Here is an 18,965-nt window from a genome sequence, read left to right on the forward strand (position 1 = left end):
GGGGAGGGGAGGGGGAGGGGGAGGGGGAGGGGGAGGGGGGAGGTGGGGTGTGGGTGGGTTGTTTCCAGACAGAGACACGGGGACACGTAGCACTGGGGGCAAGCGTGTGTGTGGATGCTTGGGAAGGGGGCTTGGGGCGGTGTGGGAGGTAGTAATGTGTTTAGCGGCACACCGCTGCAGCGCTCAGGACAGAGGGACACGATGAGGCTGGCAGGGGAAGGCTGGAGCTCATGCGGGCACGCGTGGAATCGCGGGCCCTTGAGCAACGTCGTCCTTACTTCTGACGCGCCTCCGCATGCACTTGCCGCTGCTGCCAGCCCCTCTCCTCCTGCTGCTGCCCAAACTTTGCTGCACATACTGCACCGGCGGCCTCATCCCCCAACTACCGTAACGCCTCTGCCTGTGCTCCGCTAGTTTGGCTTGGTTTGGTTAAGTTCGGGCTGGTATTTACAAAACCCCGCTGTACTACTGTTCCTGGCTACGCCTTCACTTTCTATATTAATAATGAATGTAACCCACCACCACCATATCCACCACCACCACCACCACCACCACCGTGTGTAGGTGGCTGGCACCTTCGTGTCGCCACTGGAGGTGGAGGTGCTGGGCGACCCACGGCGGCTGCGCATTGTGGTGGCGGAGGGCAAGAAGCACGAGGTGCGCGGGAGGAATCGGGGAGAAGGGAAGGGAGGAGGCGGGCACGACTGGTCACATGGGGACACGGGGCAGGGCTACGGCCCATGGGGACCAAGTGCGGGGGCGGTGGAAGAGGCTCCACGCATGGAAGAGGCTCCAGGCATGACGGGTTGGAGGCGGGGGTGAACAAGAGACGGGGCGAGCACCAAGCGGGTAAACAAGAAACGGGTCGCATACGGTATGGGTATGGTACTTGCGTACCGAATTGTACACGTGTTTTTACAAACTCCCTCACGTCGCCGCTCCCCACCTCACCTGCCCCTCGCCTCACCGCGCCTCCCACGCCCTCGCCAACCCTGCTGCTCTGCTGCTGGCGCTGCTCAGGTGCGCGAGCTGGTCAAGGCTGCCGGCATGAACCTGCTGTCGCTGCGGCGAGTGCGCATCGGCGGCTTCAGGCTGCCGCGGGACCTGGGGCTGGGAGGATTCAAGTGAGTACGGTGGGGTGGGGTTGGGGGACAGCGTTCCCAATACGAAGGGGAGATGCATGCGGCGGACGGGGACGGCGCTGGTGGCCACACCACACCCACACCCGCTTGTGCTGTCAGGCACTCGCAATCACCCGCTTGCATTCGGCGCCGCCCACGGCACAGCCCACGGCACCACCTCAACCACCCAACCTCACGCGCAAACCCAACTCCTAAACAAGTCCCTCCCCGACACCCACCGTAACACCAACCCCACCTCACCAACCCCCTCCATCTCTAACACCCGCGCTCACGCAGGGCGCTCACGCCGGCAGACCTGAAGCTGATCACGGACGCGCGCGCGCAGGAGCTGGCCAGCGTCAGCGGCGCCACGCGGGCAGCGGCGCAGCAGGCGGCGCAGACGGCGGCCACCCGGCGGGCCAGTGTGCCGCGGGCGCTGAGGGACATGCCTGAGGAGGTGCTGGAGAAGTTCAGGAAGGCGCGCGGCGACAAGTCCTGATGAGATCGTGAGGACTTGGGGGATGAGTTGGAAATGGTGGTGAGGTGGTGATGAGCGGATGTTGCCGGTGATGCTGGGTGGTTCTGTGGATGGGCAAGACTACCGATCTCCAGTTTTCAAGACGGGAATGGTCCGTGAGCTTGGTTTGCATTATCGTGCGTACGTGAGCACTGGCTGCGAGAGCGAGCGTCCGAGCTGCTTCGCCAGGGGCCGGCTGTGTGTAACAGGTGTGAACCTACGCCGGAAACAGGCGGGCAGCCATGTCCTTAAACCGCGGATTACAATGCACACAATGTAACGGAATGAAACACGCTGTAGCTTAGTTACTATCAGTAACAGGTGCACAGGCGCACGGCGGGCAGGCTGCGCTGATGATCAGCTGCGGTATCTGCTGCGCCTTGCGGGCATACGGCTGCCGTGGCTGTGCGCGGTTGCCATAGCTAGCTGTGCCATAGCCTTTTGTCGCTAGGCCCTTCCCGCTGACTGCTGCCCGGCCCGGCGCTCCCGGGGAACTACGCCCTGCTAGACGCGCTGGAGGCGGTTGCGTCGCCGTCCTCAACCTTCCATAGCAACAGGACTGATACTACTACACGACTGGATGCACCAGAAGCAACGGCAGTGGTGCGGGCGGGGGCGGGGGCCGGCACCGAGGGCTTGGTGGCGCCGCCAGCGCCGCAGCCGCTTTCCAGAGCCAAGCGGTTGCGTCCGTGCACGGCGGCGGCGGTGGTGGCACAGCAGGAGGCCGTGGTGCGTGGTGGCGGATGGCGGCGGGGCGCCGCGCTCCGCTACTAGCTCTGCTAGCTCTGCTGATGCTGATGCTGTGGCGGCTGGTGGCGGTGGGCCGGTGGGCGGTGGCGGCGGCGGTAAGCACACTGTACGGACTGAGGCACCTGCCGCATTTCATCAATTGTACATGCTGTTGGCCTTTTGCCCCATGGCAACATAAAACCCTGTTGGCTTCCTCAGTTCACGCCATGTGCAGCATCGCGCATCCCTGACTGACATGCATGCAAGCCTGAGTTCCATCAGGTTCCATTGCAACCAACATCCCAATCAAGGAACATATCTTGTGACCATCCATGCTCACGCACAGTGGTGAGCACGCACGCACGCCCCAGTGGCGGCGGTTTACATCAAGGCCTGCAGCCAGCCCCGCACGTGCGCGCCATCCACCACATGCAACCCTCCTCACGCCTTCCCGCCCACTCCACCTTCGCAGTTCTCGCTGCATGCGCTGCTTCCACGAGCAGCCAAGCAGCCACCACGCATTTTAGTCAACCCCAATCACTGCGCCATCGTGTCCTTATCCTCATCACATCTGGCCCGTCAGTGGCAGGCCTCAACCTACCTAACCTTTAAGCCATAAGAAGCCCCGCCCAATCACCGCTGCTTGCGCACGGCCAGCAGCTTTATGTCGAACAGCAAGGTGCGGTTGAAAGGGCGCAGGGTTGTGTTGTCCAGCACAAAGTCTAGGGCGCGCTGACCTCCCAGCTCCGCGGGCTGAGGGCCGTACCTGCGGGAACGTGGGTGGTGGGCAGGAGCGCGCGGAGGCGGCAGGGAACGTAAGTAATGGAGGTAGGCGGGTAAGTGGGGAGGTAGGCGGGGGGAGCGGGAGTACGTGGAGGAAGGAGTACTTGGCCTGGGAGAAAGGAGGAGCGGTTTGGTCAGGAGGAATGCTTTGGGGGAGGCGCGGTTTGGGCGGGGTGTCATTACGTGGACGCTGCAGCAGGGGGTGGTGTTAAACGGACCTGGTATTTGCCGCGTCGTCCCGAGTTAAGCACCTACTTGCTTTGGCCTTCAATGCAATTTCCGCCCACCACATTTGCCTCACACGCACACGGCAAATCCCTACTATCACACCAATACGCACTGAGACACGACCCCTTCTCCTTGTGCTTTCCTGTGCTTCTCCTGTGCTTCTCCTGTGCTTCTCCTGTGCTTCTCCTGTGCTTCTCCTTGTGCTTCTCCTTGTGCTTCTCCTTGTGCTTTCCGGCACGCGCCCGCGCATCTGTACTTGTATGTCACGCGCCCGCGCACCTGTACTTGTAGATCTTGAGGTCCTGGCTGATGAGCTCGCCCGTGAAGCGCTGGCTGCGGTCCAGCGGGTAGGCCAGGTCGGGCAGCTCACCAGGCACCTCCACACGCACAATGCCTGTTGGGGGTTGAGGAAAGGGGCAGGCGCAAGGGGGAAGGGGAAAGAGTCGTGTGGGTGCATATGTGTGTGCACACGCGCATGGTAGATAGCACCCACATGCCCGTACACAGACACACCCTGCACTCCCGGCTCCCCCGCCCCCGCCATCCATCTCACCTCCGGCCTTCATATTTGACACAGCGATCTCAAACGCCTTGATGGCCTGGATGACAAATCGAGAGAGTTGCAGACCAGGCCGGCAAAGGAAATGCTGCTTATGGGGGCGAACAAGGCGCAAGTGAAGCATCGTGTTCTACTATGTCTCTTCTTTCCAGAGACCAGCGGCAATTGTCCTGCTTTCTCTTCCTTCCAGAGCCAGCGGCGACCATAGCCAGCCCCACACCCGTGGGCAGCCCCACACCCGTGGGCAGCCCAACCGGCGACGCCAGCCCACACGGGGGGGGCACCATGCCGAGGGGTCTGAATATGTTCCCCTCACTCATGCAGCCGAGTTAGCTGCTCGGACAAGTTGCAATGGCTTTCACATGCTACATATATCATAGATATCAGTAGACATTAACGTTTGCCGACGATCGTGCAAATAGATGTTAAATGTTTTGCGCCAACGGACCCTGTAGCTCCGAGACAAGGCTCAATCTAACGCTTAGCAATCATAAAGTCTTCCAACGTGCGATTTAGGCTCAAAGCAACCCTTTGGAGACTAGTCGTGACCTGGAGTCGGGATCGCGAGGAGGCCTCCTCTTCGTTCAATAAGTAGTTTTACAACATCCGCCGATCTTTATAAATCGACGGCAGCAAAGGATGCTGGAATTCGTGCCCTCCAGGGCAACATGCTTTCAATGTGCGGACAGACAGGCTAATCTGAGCCCCTGTCTACTTGCTTCACGTTATACACATATACAATAGAAGCTTTAGCTAGTCGGCCGGCTTGAATACGCATGTCGGTTTGGACACGTTTTGGTCCATGCGTGCCCTCCTGTGCGGACAAACACGCGGGTTGTTCGCCCAGCCCGCATAATATTTCACCCCCCTGAGTTCACAGAATCCATATGGATAGTGTCCGCCATGCTTCATAAGATTTTAGGAGGGATCCGCTGAAGTCTGGGGTCAGTGATTCCCCCTTCTGACACGTTTTGTACCCCCCATCTTGCATGCCAAATTTCACCATATTTGGCAACTTGCGCAGGGATCCGAACATCAAGTGTTTGCATAACTCAAAGTACCTCCTGCCCGATTTTGGTGACTTCGCAAGTTGCCAAGGGGGGTTTTGTAAGGGGTGAAAATGCACTTTTTCACCTAGGGTGCCTCCCCCGTGTGACGCCAGCCCTACACAGCCCATTAAATCCGACCCTAGCAACACCTTCCCCAAACCCCCATGTTGCACCGCTCCGTCGCAGTGTTGTTCGTGACCAGTCGTGCCTGGAACCACCCACGCGCCGTACTGCCCACGGCTCACCTGCCCGCTGCCCAGCTTAAACTCGTAGGGCTCATCCCGTACACTGGTGTTGTCAATGCGCTGCGGGCGAGGAGGAGGAGGTGAAACGGAACCACCATTACGACATGTGGCAGCAGGTCTGTTGATTCCCAGCCCATTCTATCGCAAACTAATAACACCCTTGCATCTGTGGGAGTGAACCGCACACGCTGCCCTGGGTTACACGTACTATCATATATATTTCTATATGCATGCGCCCGCCGCTCCGGGTACGACTGCAGCCGATGATCAATTACCTTGCCTGCGGGGCACAGTTGAAGGGGAGAAGGGCAGCTCATGGGATGCGAGCTTGGAAACGCACGGCACATGAGCGGACCATCCTGCGCAGCCGCCCATCCCTTCCCCCTCACAACCCATACCACCAGGCCTTGCTACCCGCCTAGCCACGACCAGACGCACCACCAACAGACCACCCCAGCACGCACCCATCCACCCTCCACCCAACATCCGCCCAACTTCACTGCGCCACTCACCTCCCCCCGCCCCCGAAAAGTGCAACATCCCTGCTGCCCCTACCACCCAGCCCCGGCCCCCGCCCCCCACCTTCCTGCGTCATCTACCCCAGTCCTGACAGCCTGACACGCCCCCCCCGGCCCTGACACGCCCCCAGCCCTGGCCCGCCGCCCGCCAGTCCGGCACGTACCCTGGTAGCCCTTGGTGAAGCCCGCCCAGTGCACCTCCACGGTGTCACCCGGCTGCGGCGTAGCACCCTCGCCCTCCCTGCGCGCGGGGTGTTGGTTGTTGCGATTGCCAGGCGCGGAGGCGGTTAGGGTTGCGGTGCGAGGGCGGGGCGGCACATGGCACGTGGCATGTGACAATGCAATAGGAACCACGGGCCGTGCAGCGGGACCACGGGCCGCTGATGCCTGAAGGCTCAAGCCGCCCCCTCCGTCTCCGTCTCCGTCTCCGGCGCCAACCCAGCATCTGCGTCCGGCTCCAACCCCGAATCCGGCTCCCTCGTGGACCCCCTTCCCCGCCGCCCCCCCCCCCCCGAGCCACACGTACCTGATAGTCAGCACCTGCAAGCGCGTGTGATCCATTTGGAGGATGAAGGGGAAATGCATTGAAGAGAAGGGTTACATACTCAGCAGTAGTGAGGTGCAGCACCGAAAAGCCCCTCCATTCGTTCTCATAGCTATTGCTCCAGCCAACAATGCAGACAGGGCGGTGCCGCAGCCTCCGCAGCAGGCGGCTGGAAGAGCTGGCTGCCTTGAGTAGCGCAGCCCAACCTGTGCCCCGGGCTGCTTTGGTCCAGTGCTCCAGGTCCCTGACGCGCAGGCCACGCAGAACACCGCGTGCGCGCGCGACTTGGGGCCCTTGTAACTGACTTTCACACCCCTCACCTTGATGCCGGAAGGGAGAGTTACGAAGTCATCTGCTTGCGCCGCCCGCGGAAGCGACAGAGTCATCGCTGCGCCCGTCGCGAGCACACCGAGCATCGCAGCACGTCGAGATTGTGACACCCAGCTGCCATGCTCGCTGAGCTCGACATGTGGTGAGGACTGTGAGTTGCTGACTTTGGCAGCATGGCGTCTAGCAAGGGAGCGTGGCTTTGGTGGCGCCTGCTTGCAGCCATGTGCAAGCGACCGGGAGCAGTTTGAGCGATTTACGGTGGTCTGCATCACGAAAGTAGTATGCTTAGTTCTCTATAGCTAGCATGGTCACCTGTCTCCCTGGGGCGCATTTGAGGCAGCGTCGATTGACGTGGCACGCGATTGGCAAACCCTGGCAACTCCTGGGTCCTCAGTCCCGCGACTCTGGTGTTCCCTATGTTAACCCACCCTTTGCCCACCTACCGGTGACTACGTGTGCTTGCTAATTGCTCTGGTATAAGTTGATCCTTCTGTGCCTGTGGTCCACATGTGCTGTACATGACAAGGATGTTGGTTTGGGAGCTGCACCTACAGCGTCAACATATTTGAGCGCTCGCCCGAAGCGCAGCGTGCAGCTTCAGACCTGGTGCCAGAGGGTTGCGGCAACTGCCAGCAACTCGACGAGGGTTGCGGATGGGTGACAGGATTGCCGCCATGGTGCGGCGCTCGGCCTGCTACGTTGAGCGCATGCGTATGGTGTAAATGTATAGCTGCGGCCTGCGTTTTAGTTTACATCGATTCATTAGGAGCCTAGACGTTGGCAGGATGGAATACATCCTGGGCTCAAGGGCACCCAAGCTTTACTGAGCCAATTGCAGTCGTAAACCAAACTGATGCTGCTGCTATAATAGCCCTTACCCCGGCTGCTGCTGTTTGCTCACGTTTGCGACCGGGCGAGAGCTGGGAGCTGGAAAGCTCATTTTGCCCGCAGCTCGCGTTCGTAGTATCTGCAGGGCCGGAAGTAGGACAGTGGTGCTCAGACTATCTTGAGGCCGTCGCGACCAAAACGGCGTTGAAGCTCGTTTGTGCGGCTGGAGGGTTTGCACTTTTCGACCTCGGTTGGCGCTTCGCCGCAAGGCTGATCGGGAGCTCTGGCGCTGAATGAGCACATGACATGGTAGCAAGTAATTCACGCTCCCGGCCGTCATGGCTCCGCTCGGTTCTCAGCTCATGTTCATGTGCCGGAAACACACACAACAGCCCGCCGATCAGCGCGTTCCCTTCTTGGAATGATTTGTCCGGTGAGGCATTCGAATCTGCCCCATGCATTGCGACATATGTGACGTAAAGCTCAACATCTAAGGGTGACGTGTGAAGTTGGGTAACGCCTCAGGGCCGCACGGCGGAGTTCGCAACTCTGTTTTGCCACTCCCGCGAAGACCTCCGCACAGACCCGGAAGCGCTTGTTGCGGCAAGGCCCGCCTGTATACCCTGCGCTTGGCCGAGGATGCGTCGTGCGATGCTACCTAAAGACTGCCACACGTTCTCACAAAACTGCATCGAGCGCCCTTGCACCTCATGCCCTTGCCCCTGCCCGCAAACAGTTCACGCCGCGTCCGGGCGTATCAGCGAACTGGCAGCCGCGGGGCCCTCTTCCGGAGCGCACCTGCGCTCCCCGCCCTCACTCGGCATGCCCCGCCGCGCGCCCTCGCGTCGCAGCACTAGTAACTCGGTCGTGCCCTCCGGCGCCGCGGCATCGCTCGCGCTCGCCGCAGCAGACAGCGTCGCCAGCGCCAGCGGCCGCAGCAGCGGCGGCGGTGGCGGTGGCCCCGGCGCCGGCGCCGGCATCGCCCTGGTCATCGGTGGCGCCGCGTTGACCTCTGTCACGGGAAGCTCGCCGCTTTCAGCCGGCAGCGTCCGCCGGATGCCGCCCGCCGCCGCGCGTGTCGCCAGCATCGATGCCGTGGGCGGCGGCTTCGACGCCTCCGGCGGCGTCAGCGCGATGCGTCGCAGCCTCATGCGGCGCATTGGCACAGCCGCCGGAGGCGGCCGCGGCCACAGCCTCAGCAGCGCAAGGGCGCCATTTGCAGGGATGGGCGAGACGGACGATGAGGGCGTCGCCGGCAGCGGCGTTACAAGCGGTGGGGCAGCTGGCCTTGGCGGCGTGGGATCGGCGGGTACAAGCCAGCAGCCGCAGCTGCAGTCGGGGCAGGGCGCGGGGCCGCTGCTACGAACGGCGCAGTCGCCGGCGCTAGGCCGTGTCGGTGTGCCACAGGCATATACACATGCAGACAGGTCTGTGCCCCAGCACCCCTCCTCTCGAATCACGGGCTCGACTTTCCCCTCCGCACCCGCTGCCACCGTCAGCAGCGTCGCAGCAGCGCCCGGTGGAGCATCCGCCTCCCCTGCCGCGGCGGTGGATGCCGCCGCCTTACCAGACGCCGCTGATGCCGGTGGCGATGTGGTCATGGCAATGGACGCGGCCTCAGCATTCGGCGGCATCTCCGCCGCCGCCGCTGCCGTCAGCCCAGCCGCCGTCGCCGCCACCGCCGGCGAGGAGGGTCTCAACGCTGACTTTGACGTCGCCTTTGCCCGCGGCGGCGCCTCCGCTGCTTTTCCTTCCGTCGGCATGCCGTCTGGGCCGTCGCACCCGTCGGCGGCGGCGGTGGCGGTCACGGTGCACTCGGTGGCGGCGACGGGGCGCGGGAACGCCAGCGCCACCTCCAGCGGGTTGCAGGCCGAGGGCCTGTGGCGGCGCGGCAGCCGCGTGCGCCGCCGCGCCGGCGCAATGCTCCGCGGCCTGCCCGGCTTTGTCTTCGGCGGCGGTAGCGGTAGCAGCTTTGGCGGCGGCGGAGGCGGCGGCGGCACGCCTGCGGGCTCGTGCACAGGCAGCATCATTCGCACCGGCGGGGCCTCTCCTGTGTACAGCAGCCGCAGCGGCGCCAGCCGCAGCAGCCGCGGCCGGCACGGGCGGCGGCTGCTGGAGGCGTTGCTGATGGACGCCAGTGGCGGCGGCGGCGGCGGCGGCGGCTCCCCCGCCAGGGCCGGTGGCGAGCCGCTCCTCGGCGGCGGCTACGTGAGCAGCAGCGGGCCCGTCAGTGAGTCCGTCGGCGACGGCAGCAGCTTGTACGGCGGCGGCGGCGCCGCCACCGCCGCCGCCGCCGCATGGCCCGACGCGGCTGGCGGCGGCGGCGTCGGCCTGCGGCTGTGGACGCTGGCGTCGCCGCTGGCGCCGCGCGCCAGGCAGATGGCGGCGGCGGCGGCGGCGGTGGTGGCGGCGTGGGAGGCGGCGAGCCCCCGCATGACGCAGTACACAGGGGAGGGCCCCTTCACGCCCCGCGCGCTGACGACTGCGCCCAGCATTGACGTCAACGCCGGCTCCTTCGCCAGCACCTCCGTCGTCGACTGGTCCCGCCCCGACAGCAGTGTGCTGCCCGACCGCGTCCGCACCGCCGTCGGCGGCTCTACTGGCGGCGGCGGCGGCGGCGCCGTCAGCCGCACCACAGCGGCGTCGTCGGCGCGCACGCTCGGCGGCGGCGGGCTCAGTAGCGCCGGTGGCGCCGCCAGCAGCCTTGGCGGTCAGGCGGGGTCGTTCTATGGGGCGATGCCGCCGGCACCGCCGCAGCCGGCATCGTTGCCCGCCGTGCACGAGCGCGTTGCGTCTCCGCTGGTGGGGGCTGCGGCGGCCGTGATGGCGGCGCCGCCCACGCGCAGCGTTAGCTCTCTGGGCGCACGGGTGCCAATGCGCGCGCGTGCGGCTGCCTCGTACGGTGGCGGCGCCGCCGCCGGCTTCGGCGGCTACGGTGCGCCGCCGCCGGCGACACAGTCCGAGCACTGCGCCGACTCGCCGGTTCCGTCGCTGTGCCACTCCGGCGCCTCGTCCAGCAGCATCACGAGCAGCGCCCTTGACCCGCTGCAGCAACAGCAACAGCAGCAGTCGCAGCAGGCTATGGCAGCAGCGGTGGCTCCGGCGGCGGCGCCGGCGCCGGCGCCGGCAGCGGCGCCTGCCGCCGCCGTGTCCGCTTGGAGCATGCTGCTGCGGCGCGGCATGCGGCCCTGGAGCGGCAGTCGGTTGCGCGTGTCGCGTTTTGGGCGAGAGCCGCTCCCTTCCGCTGCTGGACCGCAGCAGGGCAGCGGCGCCGTTGCGGAGGCGTCAGAAGGCGCCGCGGCATCGCCGTCCGCTACTGGGTCGTCTGCGTCGGTCAGCGCCCGCTCGGGTTCGTTCGGTGAGCGCCGCCGTTCCCCGTGATTCGTGGCTGAGCATAGGTACGCTAAAGCGGCAGTGCGGCACATCTGGTGCCGGCGCTTATCGGAAGTGAACCCTGCAGGATGTGTTTGCCTAGTACGGCGAGAAACGTCATGAATGAATGCGCTTGAGCGCGCGGTGTGGTTCATGGCGGTGGTTGCGCGTTAGGTTTGCCAAGGGCACCTTGCAGTGAAGGGCAGTCGCAAGCTGCATCCCCCAAATCTGCACAGTTGCGTACCTAGCCCTTGCTTATTGCCTGGGCGTGATGCGATTGTTGTCAATGTACAATAAGTTGATGAAGCGGTTGACGACCATTGATATTATCACAGTTACATAGAGAGTACTAGAGATCAACGGCATCACTGCACTTGACGTCACTCATCCGCCGCTGTCGGCATCCCCAATCATGCGCGCTTGTTCGGGCGCAGCCCTGCATCCCGCATCCCGCACCATGCCACTCTGGATCCATTTCGTTCTCACTTGACGGCCAACCACCCAGCCCACACGGCTCCAGGCCTCGCCTAGATAATCGGTTGCATCTCGCCCCCACACACATGCATGCTGCAGCCCGCACCTGCCTGTGCGGGTGCTTGACTGCAGAATGAAGCCGCATCCCGCCAAAACCTCTTTTCGCACCGGAGGCTCATGAATGTTATTACGTGGTGCTTAGAACTGGAAAAGTGGAATCCCCCCTGGGGGGGTGCTTTGCATGGGCTTTGCGGCTGGACTAGCGCCACACTGCTTGCAAGGGGATGCCTGTTGCACTATTCCCGATGAAGGGAGGTACTGAGAACTACCGGGTTTGGCGTTCAGAGCCAGTTTACAGAGCAGAGGGTTCGTTGGCGATATTAGGTTCGTCCGTATCAGATGCCAGTTGAGTCAGAGCATATACAGAATCGCGGAGTGGTTGACACTCAATGGTATTTGTCAGACAATGTAACCCCAGCGCAGTAGAGGCACAGACAGAAGCCTCACTAGCAACTCAGATAGCTGCACACAGCACCAGAGCCATGTCCCGGCCTGTCCCGGACGGTCACCAGGTGTAACGTCCCAGGGTCAGACAGTAACCCTGCTGGCACTCACCAGTCGTGCCACGAGACCCAGACGCCTCGCGTTGTTGACCCAGACGTGGCACAACAATGCCAAGGGGCCCCAGAGACGGGATTGCGTGGAAGGCAATTCATAGCTGCACAATAATGACATACCAGCGTACGGTCGAAGTGTCGAACTGGTGAAGGGGGCTGCCTGATTATGCGCAACATGCGTTGGTGAATTGGGTCGTATTGGGTTAGTGCTTGGGCACCTCAAACGGTTTGGGGGAGGGGCTGACCGCAGTCGCTGTCTTAATCGTGCGTATGTGCGTACGGCGGCGTAAATTTGCACGGCGTCTTATCATGTGCGCAGTCCCCAGCGGTGAGCACGCATGGTTTTTATGCCCTGTTATGCCCAAGTGCACATGCAGCGGTGATGCCACCCGTTGGACGTAGCACCGTAGACCGTGATGGCTACTCAACGCTGTGCTTTTTGGACTGGTATATACGTTGAAGCCAGGGGTTGAGGAGGCTTGCGGGCCAGGCGAGTAGGATGGAGCGCGTGGAAAGCAGTGTGTCACTTCTCCAACCCTGTCGTAGCATGTAGACCCGTAGACGCGACGCACCGGTGGCCTGGCCTTTGCAGTCGAGGAGGATGAACCTTGCGAATTGCATGTGCGGTACGCGCTTGCAATGGAGCCCCACCCTCTCCTGGCCGGTGGGTTACGATTGGGGGAATAACCGGAGGATGTCCCCTTGTCACGGGAGGCGGTCGAAGGAATTCCCAGCTACTCCCAGGCCCGCCGGATTGCCCGCCCATGCCAACTGCACCGCGGAAGGGGGCCCGGGGGGACCCGGGGAGGGAAAGCAGGGGCGGTCAAGCCTGGTCAAGCCGGGCGTGCCGGCCATTCGTTCCAACGATAGCCCATCGGGCTGTGGTCAGCGCAGGCAAGCCGAGCTCGGCCCAGACAGGCCTAGGTTTCCTAGCAAACTGGCCACAACTATACCTTCAATCGGATCGAAACAGCTACACATAAAGCCCAGCAACAACTGTTACCGTCCCGGCATTGCCAGCCCGTCTCCAGTACTGCATGCTACATGCACTAAAATACCGGAGCAGGAATGCAGCAGACATCTAGAGCTGCACGTGATCAGGTAACAGAATGGCGCGCCTTTGCACACTTTGTAATGTGGTGGAAGTACTGTAAGATTCACTGGTTGCAGGCGCTTTCTGTTTTCCACGTCAAGGTTGAGAAACTTGCGTCCGTGCTCCGGAAGCCAGGCGTGGAGCATGTCTCGGTCGCAGAGTTGCTAGTACCGGTTATCGAGCCTATCGAGATATGGCGCGAGTGGGAACGCGAAACTTATCTTGGTGCAATTGAGCATGTCCTGCGCAGCGAGACTTGGTCGCTACTGTTACAGTGGCTCTGCGACAGCGTGGAGTCCCTGTGCTCGCTGCGGGTACCAGCGCGGGTAGCGGAGGCGTGCTTTGGAGCTGCGCCCTTCCCGCGCTCGGCCGCCGGTGAGAACACAGCTGCGGGCGCGCCCGGCCAAGGCGGTTGCGCCTCGCCGCCGGCGGCGGCCCAACCCGGGCCCAGCGCGCCAGCGGCCGCCGCTGACGCCCACCCAGTTGTGCTGCTCCAGGCACACGACGAGGTGCTGCGCCTACTGAGCATCTGCCTGAAACCGGCGAAGGGACTGGCGCAGGATCACGCCGCGGAGGTGGCACGCAATGGCGGCGGCGGCCGCGGCGGCGGCCGCGGCGGCCGCGGCGGCGGGGCGGCGGCCCGGCCCGGGCGGCCGCCGGCGCCGTTGCCACGCCTTCTGGAGAGCATGTCGCGTGCGGCCCGGTCTGTCCTGATGTCACACCTGCTGCGGCGCTACGCCCGGCTCGCAGCACAGGCCGCCGACGCCGCAGCATACAAAGCCGCGGCTGCCGTTCCGGCGGACGATGCATGCAGCGGCGGTGGTGGTGCTGCGGGCAGCGGCAGCGGCGCGACAGCGGCAAGCAGCGGCGCAAACACCAACACCACCAGCGCCACCAGCACCAAGACCAACAGCAGCACCACCAGCAGCAGTAGTCGCAGCGAAGGTGCGGTGGCGGAGGAATCGGCCGCCTGTGAGGGGCTGAACAAAATGCTCACGTCACTGGTGCTGTTTATGGCGGAGATCTCAGAAATTGGCGTTGTGCTTCTGCAGCTGCAGCAGTCCATCGCAACCTTCGCAACGCCTGGCTCGCCGCCCTCGGCTGCAGCTGCCGCAAAGGGCGGCGGCCGCAAGGGCAAGGCAGCGGTGGGCGGTGCCGCCGGCGCCGGTGGCGGTGGTGGTGGAGGTGGAGGTGTGGCGAGTTCGGCTGCTTGCATTGGCGGCGCGGGTAGCGCGGCTGACCGGGGCCGCCCTCTTGCTTCGCTGTTGGTGTGGGAGGAGGCGCGCAGTGGGTTCTTGGACCAGTCGGCGCGACTGGTGCTGCACGGCGCGGCGGCGGAGGGGCGCGCGCGACTGCAGCAGCAGCAGCAGCCGGCGGGGATGGCGGCTGGCAGTAGCAGTGGCAGTAGCAGTGCAGTTGGCGGCGGCAGTAGCACTGCAGCGACGGTGCCGTCTCATGCTGCTGGAGCGGCGCTGACGTTGCGTCTGAGCACCATGCTGTGCACCTTCACACAACCGGTCGGCCGGGCCTGGTGGTTGACAGCTGACAGCGCCAGCAGCGGCAGTAGCAGCGGCATTGACAGCAGCGGCAGTAGCAGCGGCAGTAGCAGTAGCAGTAGCGGCAGTAGCACAAGTACACTGGACCCACAGCCGCAGCAAGTGCTACTGCCGCCTATGCCCTGGGGCACCTGCCTGCAGATGCAGGTGCTGTCGCAGGTGGTGGCGACGCTGGCGGCGGCGGGCTTTGGCGGCGGCGAGCGGGGCGTGTGGGGGCTGCCGGCGGAGCTGGCGGCGGGGCTGCCGGTGCTGGGTCACCCGGTAGAGGGGTTGTGCCCCGACCTCCGCTTCGCGCGGCATACCGGCGGCTTGTCAAGCTGCGTGTGCGATGAGCCCTTCACGCTGCTCAACCACATGATGCGCTGGCTGAGCCTCAAGCACATGGCGCTACTTACGGGTGCCGCCGCTGAGGCTTCCGCCAGCGCATCCGGCGGCACTGCTGCTGCTGCTGCCGCGGCCGACACACCGGCGGAGCAGCGCGGCGCCGGCGACTGGTCCTTCCCGCTCTCACCGCACGCTACGGCCCGGGTGCTGCTGCGAGTGGCCGACCTAGGGGCTGCGTCCATCGACCTCGCCGCCGCGAGTGTGTCGTTCAGAGGGGCTCTTCCGGCCCGGGGCTCACGGCTGCGGCTGCGGCACGGCACCGGCTGGGATGAGGGCATGGATGCGGTGATGCAAGCGCGGCAGCTGCTCATGCGGCCGCGACTCCAGCGGCGCATGCAGCAGGCGCAGCAGCAGGAGCAGCAGGCGCTGCCGCCAAGCAGCGGCGGTGCAGCTGGCGGCGGCCGCGCTGGCGGCCGCGGCCTGGGCGGCGGCAGCAGCAGCAGTGATACAACCCGAGCGGGCCCCACGCAATCCCGAACACCGCCGTCGGTAGCGCAAGAGCAGGGCGGCGCAGATGCAGACTCGGGCGGCGGCGGTGACGGCGGCGGGTTCCGCATTGGCAGTGGCGACGAGTTCGGCGACGTCTACCCGCGACTGCCGGTGGCGTGGTGGCGCGGGCTGGCGGTCATGCTGCCGCGCGCCGTGGTGCTGCCATTGGTGACTTGCAGTAGCAGCTACAGCACGAGCAGCAATAGCTACGGCGGTGCCTCTGCCGGTGAAAGGGGTGCTGGTACGTTGGAGGCGCAGGCGGACCGTGTGTCGACGTGGGCCAAGATATTGCTGACAGTCGACTTCATGCCGCCGGGTGCGTTGCGTGCGTGCGACACAAGGCATGGGTCCTTAAGAGCGCGCAAGGGAAGGGGAACGCGAAGGCCTCGCCTACAGCGTGTATGTCATCCAGAACCCCGCCCGGACCCCGCGTATGGGTGCGGGAGGGGCGGCGCGGGCGGGCAGGACCAAGCCGCACGGTCTGTGACGCTCGCTCAGCAAACAGCTGTGGGATCAAGATCAGACGGCGACGGCATGGACTGATTTATTGGGAGCACACGGTGGCAGAGGAATCAGACATCGTGTTAGGACAGAGCAAAGGGAGCGGGGCAAGAGACCTCTGTGTTGTGTGTTGGGCAGCACAAGGAAGCAAACACGTAAGACTGTGTATGCCTTTATTTTGACTCTGCGTGTGCGCGCCTCTGCCTCTCTCTGCCTGACCGTAGCCGAGCTGCCGCCACGGCCACCGCCTGCGCTGGCAGCGGCTCTGGCTGGCGGCCTGGTCCCGGCGGTGGAGGCGGCGATACGCGCCGCACCGCATCACGGCCTCGCCGTGTCGTTGGCCGATGCGCTCCTGCAGGTGCCGGCCGAGGGCTTGCCGCAAAGCGGCGGCGGCTGGCCGCTGTTCCAGCAGCTGCTGGCGTTCGCGCCGCCGGCCCAGACGGCGGCGCTCATCACCAGCATCGGCAAGCGGCTGCACGCCGCGCTGGACAGACTGGATGTGGCGGCCAACACAGGAGCCATCGGACTCGACGCCGCCGCCGTCGCCGCCGGCACAACGGTGGAGGATCTGGGTGTGTGTCTCAAAGCGGCGCTGATCTGGATGCGGACGGTCCGTATGGCCCTGCCAGACCGCTTCTGGGTCCGCCCGGTGACTGACGCCGCCGCCGCCGCCGCCGTGAACGGCGACATCAGCGCCAACGCCGTGAACGGCGATATCGGCGCCGGCGGCTTGGCCGAGCAGGACGCGGCCGCGGCGCCGCTGTCGCTCCAGGAGCGGCGGTTGCGGCTGCTGTGCTCGCACACGCTGCACCGCTGGCTGCCGGCGCTGTCGCGCTGCGTGCGCTTCGTGCAGCCCGGAGGCGCCTTCGACCCGCGCAGCCTGGCGCCGCATTATGAGGTGCTGATGCAGTGGTGCGTGCAGCTGCTGCGGATCATGGGCGGCCTTGAGGCAGCGGCCGCCGTGGCGGCCTCCTGCGGCGGGCCCGGCGGCGGGCCCGGCGGCGACGACACGGCAGGCAATCCCCAGGGCGCGGCGACCGCGATGGCCGCAGAAATCGCCGCCAACGCCGCCAGCTGGCGGCAGTGGCTGCTGCACGACGTAGAGCTGTTGCCGCTGCTGGAAACAGGGCTGCGGCTGCTGGCGGCGCTGCCGCCGCCGTCGAGCGACCCAGGCGCCGCCGGCGTGGCACAGAAGCTCACCTTCGTGCTGGCGCTGATGCCCAGGGTGGCGCCGGATGCGTTGGCGCCGGTGCTGCGGCTGCCGCTGCCGCCGTCCTCGCCCTGGCACCCGTCCACACTGGCGGACGTGCTGAACCGGCACAACCGGGCTGCCGCCAGCACAGCTCCGCTGCCCGTGATTCGGGCGGTTGAGATGCTGCGGGCGGCGGCGACCAGGGGCGCCACGCAGGCTGAGCTTCGGGCGAGCTACAACGGCGGGCCGGTCGCACGGTCCGCCATACTGCCGTGGGCGAGAGCCGAGGCGCCCCTGCTGTGTGAAGTTTCGCCGCTCCTGGTAGAGGGCGAGGCGGAGGCCATGGCGGCGGAGGTGGCGGCAGCGGAGGCGGCAAGGCAGGCGGCTGCAGCGGGGGCCAGCGGAAGTGGGGGCAGTGGCGGAAGCGGCGGTGGCGGTAGTGGTGGTGCGGCAAAGCAGCCGACGCCGACGCCGGCCGTTCCGCCGGCTTGGACGCTCCGCTGCTGCGGCAACCCGCGCTGCACCAACCTGGCGGGTCCGAGTGAGTCGGATCTGCCGCTGCAGGCCTGTGGCGGCTGCAAGGCCGTGCGGTACTGCGGCAGAGCCTGCCAGGCGGCGCACTGGCGTGCGGGGCACAAGGAGGCGTGTGGTGTGTTTAAAGGGAGGGCGTTCGCGGTTGCCTAGTGGGCTGAGAGTGGAAGAGGTTCAGCAACTCCATAAGGCTCTGGCGTGTACGGTAGTTTAACGACCATTTCTGCAGTGTTTACATTGTGTGGTCTGCAGTGTGTTGGGGGTTTCTTGGTCACCCCGTATCGGCAGCTGTCGGAATAGGGAGCGCGCGTCCAGTTGTTCAGCAGGCATTGCATCACACTTGCGCGTGCATGCGACAGCATGACCTGTACGTCATCACGCCTCTAATGTCTGTGACTCTGTAGCAAGCGGCAATTGCTCGGGCGCGAAATGCGGGTGAAGGGTGGCCTGGGAGCGTGCACGGAGGTGCAGATGGAGGAATGCGGTCGTGTACCTCTGGTTTGTGAGCTCGTTTGTACGTTTGCTTTTGGATTGATTGCGGGATGTTTGTTTGAACGAAGACGTGGCCTCCAGGTCGCAGATCATGGCGCAGAGGCGTGCACAACTGCGCATGCGGTGACACAGAGCCATCTTGCATTCGCATTCACTCGCAAGCACTTCGTTAGCCATGTCGTGCATTCCTCTGTAGCATATGTAGTATGAGGGTTGCCGCACGCCCTGGCGATGTCAGAGTCCGTGTGACTCCGCGCACAGTGAGTCCCAGCCCATCCGTACACCCGCCGGATCCCCGCCATTATTTGCATCAACGCCACAGTCGGGAAATCGCAGGACAACACCCTCGCAACACAAGCCGGGGCGCAGGGTTGCGTAGTTCGTAGTACCCGTACTACGTACAACGTACTGTACGCTGCCCTCGTTGGCTAGCATGTTGGAAAAATACGTTGTGCTGGGGAAACCAGCGGGGTGGGCCGTGGCGGGCGAGGGGCGCGAGGGATGCTGGAAAGGATGTCCGTCGAAGAGTGCAAACCATGGCTGCTTTCCGCACTGCAGCTGTGTTTTCTTATTACAATATGAGTACAATAAGTCGAAGTAAATTCCGCTAGAAGACTATGGCCGCGCAAATTCATACCGATTCGGGCATTTGCGGGCACGCGTGTCGTGTTTGCACCGGCTTTCCCCCCGGATTTTGTGACCCTGCGTATTATGCAACGTATTTTAACGTACTGTACTAGATATCCTAGTACGCTGTATTAATACGCGTATTATGGAGAGAGGGTCGCGTACTAGGCAACCCTGCCGGGGCGA

General features: G+C 64.3%; 4 protein-coding genes across 4 annotated transcripts in view; 3 read left to right on the plus strand and 1 right to left on the minus strand.

Annotated features, from left to right (window-relative positions):
* Nucleotides 1–2,089, plus strand: part of CHLRE_02g095121v5 (uncharacterized protein) — a 5,382-nt gene extending 3,293 nt beyond the window's left edge. Inside the window, exons 6-8 of the mRNA XM_043059583.1 lie at nt 565–657; nt 1,021–1,124; nt 1,419–2,089. Of these exons, the coding sequence (XP_042927214.1) occupies nt 565–657; nt 1,021–1,124; nt 1,419–1,620 (399 nt within the window). The 3' untranslated portion in view covers nt 1,621–2,089. The remainder of the gene's footprint in view (nt 1–564; nt 658–1,020; nt 1,125–1,418) is intronic.
* A 413-nt stretch (nt 2,090–2,502) lies between these two features.
* CHLRE_02g095122v5 (uncharacterized protein) lies at nt 2,503–6,912 on the minus strand. Its single transcript, XM_043059584.1, has 8 exons — nt 6,614–6,912; nt 6,276–6,289; nt 5,914–5,990; nt 5,462–5,511; nt 5,232–5,291; nt 3,932–3,977; nt 3,658–3,772; nt 2,503–3,133 (listed from the first exon to the last, which is right to left on the minus strand). Exons 1-8 carry the CDS (start codon nt 6,677–6,679, stop codon nt 3,001–3,003), a joined length of 561 nt encoding a protein of 186 aa, XP_042927215.1. The 5' UTR covers nt 6,680–6,912; the 3' UTR covers nt 2,503–3,000.
* A 505-nt stretch (nt 6,913–7,417) lies between these two features.
* CHLRE_02g095123v5 (uncharacterized protein) lies at nt 7,418–12,479 on the plus strand. The gene is made up of 2 exons (XM_043059585.1): nt 7,418–7,884; nt 8,188–12,479. The coding sequence occupies exons 1-2, from the start codon at nt 7,758–7,760 to the stop codon at nt 10,830–10,832; spliced, it is 2,772 nt and encodes a 923-aa protein (XP_042927216.1). The 5' UTR covers nt 7,418–7,757; the 3' UTR covers nt 10,833–12,479.
* A 308-nt stretch (nt 12,480–12,787) lies between these two features.
* Nucleotides 12,788–18,359, plus strand: CHLRE_02g095124v5 (uncharacterized protein). Its single transcript, XM_043059586.1, has 3 exons — nt 12,788–13,015; nt 13,085–15,752; nt 16,162–18,359. Exons 1-3 carry the CDS (start codon nt 12,983–12,985, stop codon nt 17,811–17,813), a joined length of 4,353 nt encoding a protein of 1,450 aa, XP_042927217.1. The 5' UTR covers nt 12,788–12,982; the 3' UTR covers nt 17,814–18,359.
* The last annotated feature ends 606 nt before the right edge of the window (nt 18,360–18,965 follow it).

The sequence above is a fragment of the Chlamydomonas reinhardtii genome, chromosome 2, assembly GCF_000002595.2.
Source record: "Chlamydomonas reinhardtii strain CC-503 cw92 mt+ chromosome 2, whole genome shotgun sequence".
Classification (NCBI taxonomy): Eukaryota; Viridiplantae; Chlorophyta; class Chlorophyceae; order Chlamydomonadales; family Chlamydomonadaceae; genus Chlamydomonas; species Chlamydomonas reinhardtii.

Bases quoted from the DNA above. Each gene is read 5' to 3' on its own strand.
- CHLRE_02g095122v5 (XM_043059584.1), bottom strand. From the start codon at position 6,679: ATGACTCTGTCGCTTCCGCGGGCGGCGCAAGCAGATGACTTCGTAACT. The intron at 5,292-5,461 runs GCATATAGAAAT...CCTCGCCCGCAG, and splicing joins ACCCGGAGCGGCGGGCGCAT to CGCATTGACAACACCAGTGT. The intron at 3,134-3,657 runs GTGCGCGGGCGC...ACGTTCCCGCAG, and splicing joins CTCAAGATCTACAAGTACAG to GTACGGCCCTCAGCCCGCGG.
- CHLRE_02g095123v5 (XM_043059585.1), top strand. From the start codon at position 7,758: ATGGTAGCAAGTAATTCACGCTCCCGGCCGTCATGGCTCCGCTCGGTT. The intron at 7,885-8,187 runs GTGAGGCATTCG...GCCCGCAAACAG, and splicing joins TTCTTGGAATGATTTGTCCG to TTCACGCCGCGTCCGGGCGT.
- CHLRE_02g095124v5 (XM_043059586.1), top strand. From the start codon at position 12,983: ATGCAGCAGACATCTAGAGCTGCACGTGATCAG. The intron at 13,016-13,084 runs GTAACAGAATGG...CACTGGTTGCAG, and splicing joins CTAGAGCTGCACGTGATCAG to GCGCTTTCTGTTTTCCACGT. The intron at 15,753-16,161 runs GTGCGTTGCGTG...GCCTGACCGTAG, and splicing joins AGTCGACTTCATGCCGCCGG to CCGAGCTGCCGCCACGGCCA.